Genomic DNA, 1,459 nt, shown 5'->3' with positions numbered 1-1,459 from the left:
GTCGCGGGGGTGCCGGAGCCTATCCCGGCTACTGATGGGCGAAGGCGGGGTTCACCCTGGACAGGTCGCCAGTCTGTCACAGGGCCTCTTATGGAAATTAGAAAACAGAATTTTTTTTATATAAATCAGTACTTTGGAGATTAGGCAAAACACGTGTTCAAATAGTAAAATTGATTACATTTCTGGAAAAGAATATATACAGAGAAGCAGTTGAGTTTAAATGATCTGGTTCTTAACTAAATTATTTCTACTGAAAATCAAAGCTTAATAAACACCAGGAAAACAATTCAAAACATTTCTAATTTTCTCAGCAGTGATGGAGCTTTTAGGCAAAAATAAAAAAAAACAAACCAAAGTTTTATTTATTTCAGCAAAACATTTCTGCAGAAACAGCAGCTGAAGTTGGCGTTTCTACCTCTTAATGAAGCTGGAGAACACACTTAACATAAAACCAAAAATCCAACCTATAACCACAATAAACACTAGGTATTTCCATATTATAAAATCTGATATTTCTTTCTCTGATGGATTTTGTTTTTTCTGCCAGTCTTGCATCATCTCTGTGGTGTAGCATCCTCCTCCAGCTTGTCTCACAACCTCTTCTATCGTTTGGATCAGTCCTTCCACCTGCTTCTGGTTGTTCCTGTATTCATCCTGCTGGTTCTGGCTCCAGTATTTGTTGTCGACCACATGACAGCGTCCGCCGCACTTCTCCAGCAGGCTGCTCAGGCGTTTGTTTTTGGAGATGAACGTATCAAACCTTGTGTCTCCTGATAACTGGTCGCCGTGCGTGAAAACGATGACACAGAACTTGAAAACCTCTGCAGAGAAATACTCCTCTATCTTTGTTATGACCTCTTCCTCCTGCTCTGTGAATTTCTCTATTTTAAACACAAGCAGAAAAGCGTGGGGCCCAGGAGCGCACTCTGTGGTACACCTCAGTATCTCCTGCTTCAGATCCTCTTCAGATCTCTCTGGGGAAAAGAAACCTGGAGTGTCCACCACAGTGATGTTTCTTCCATCTATGGACCCAGACTGTGCTTCGCAGGAACTGGGCTCAGACTTGGTGAATTTTCTGACTGTGAACGCATCACTTCTTAATATGGTGTTTCCCAGACTGCTTTTCCCGACTCCAGTTTTCCCCAGCAGAGTGATCCTCAGAGTGTTTGATGCTGAAGGTGAAGAAAAAAAGTAGTTACTAGTAGTTACTTCTGTCTAATACTAGTAGTTATTAGACAGAAACTACTCTTCTTTAACATTCTGTGTGTGATCCAGTCAAGCCAAACTGACTAATATTTATTGCGAGTCCTATATAACTCAACATCAACTTTCTGCTCATTCACGCACCCAGGGCTCCTTGGAATTAATCCTCTTCCGACCAATCAAAGCACTTAGCCTTAGTTGACATAGCTTTTAGTGTTACTAAAAGTATAATACCTTGCAATAGCACAAACAGAAA

General features: G+C 41.3%; 1 protein-coding gene across 1 annotated transcript; it reads right to left on the bottom strand.

The window, feature by feature from the left end:
- Window positions 1–69: 69 nt before the first annotated feature.
- LOC118598449 (GTPase IMAP family member 2-like) lies at window positions 70–1,172 on the bottom strand (the record flags this gene model as incomplete). The annotated part of the gene is made up of 1 exon (XM_036211132.1): window positions 70–1,172. A coding segment is annotated over one exon (761 nt), but the record flags the coding sequence as incomplete, so codon positions are not given.
- Between the last annotated feature and the right edge of the window lie 287 nt (window positions 1,173–1,459).

This window comes from Oryzias melastigma, unplaced genomic scaffold (genome assembly GCF_002922805.2).
Source record: "Oryzias melastigma strain HK-1 unplaced genomic scaffold, ASM292280v2 sc00640, whole genome shotgun sequence".
Taxonomy (NCBI): domain Eukaryota; kingdom Metazoa; phylum Chordata; class Actinopteri; order Beloniformes; family Adrianichthyidae; genus Oryzias; species Oryzias melastigma.
The sequence above is the reverse complement of the archived record's forward strand: the minus strand, read 5'-3'. Positions and strand labels throughout refer to the sequence as shown.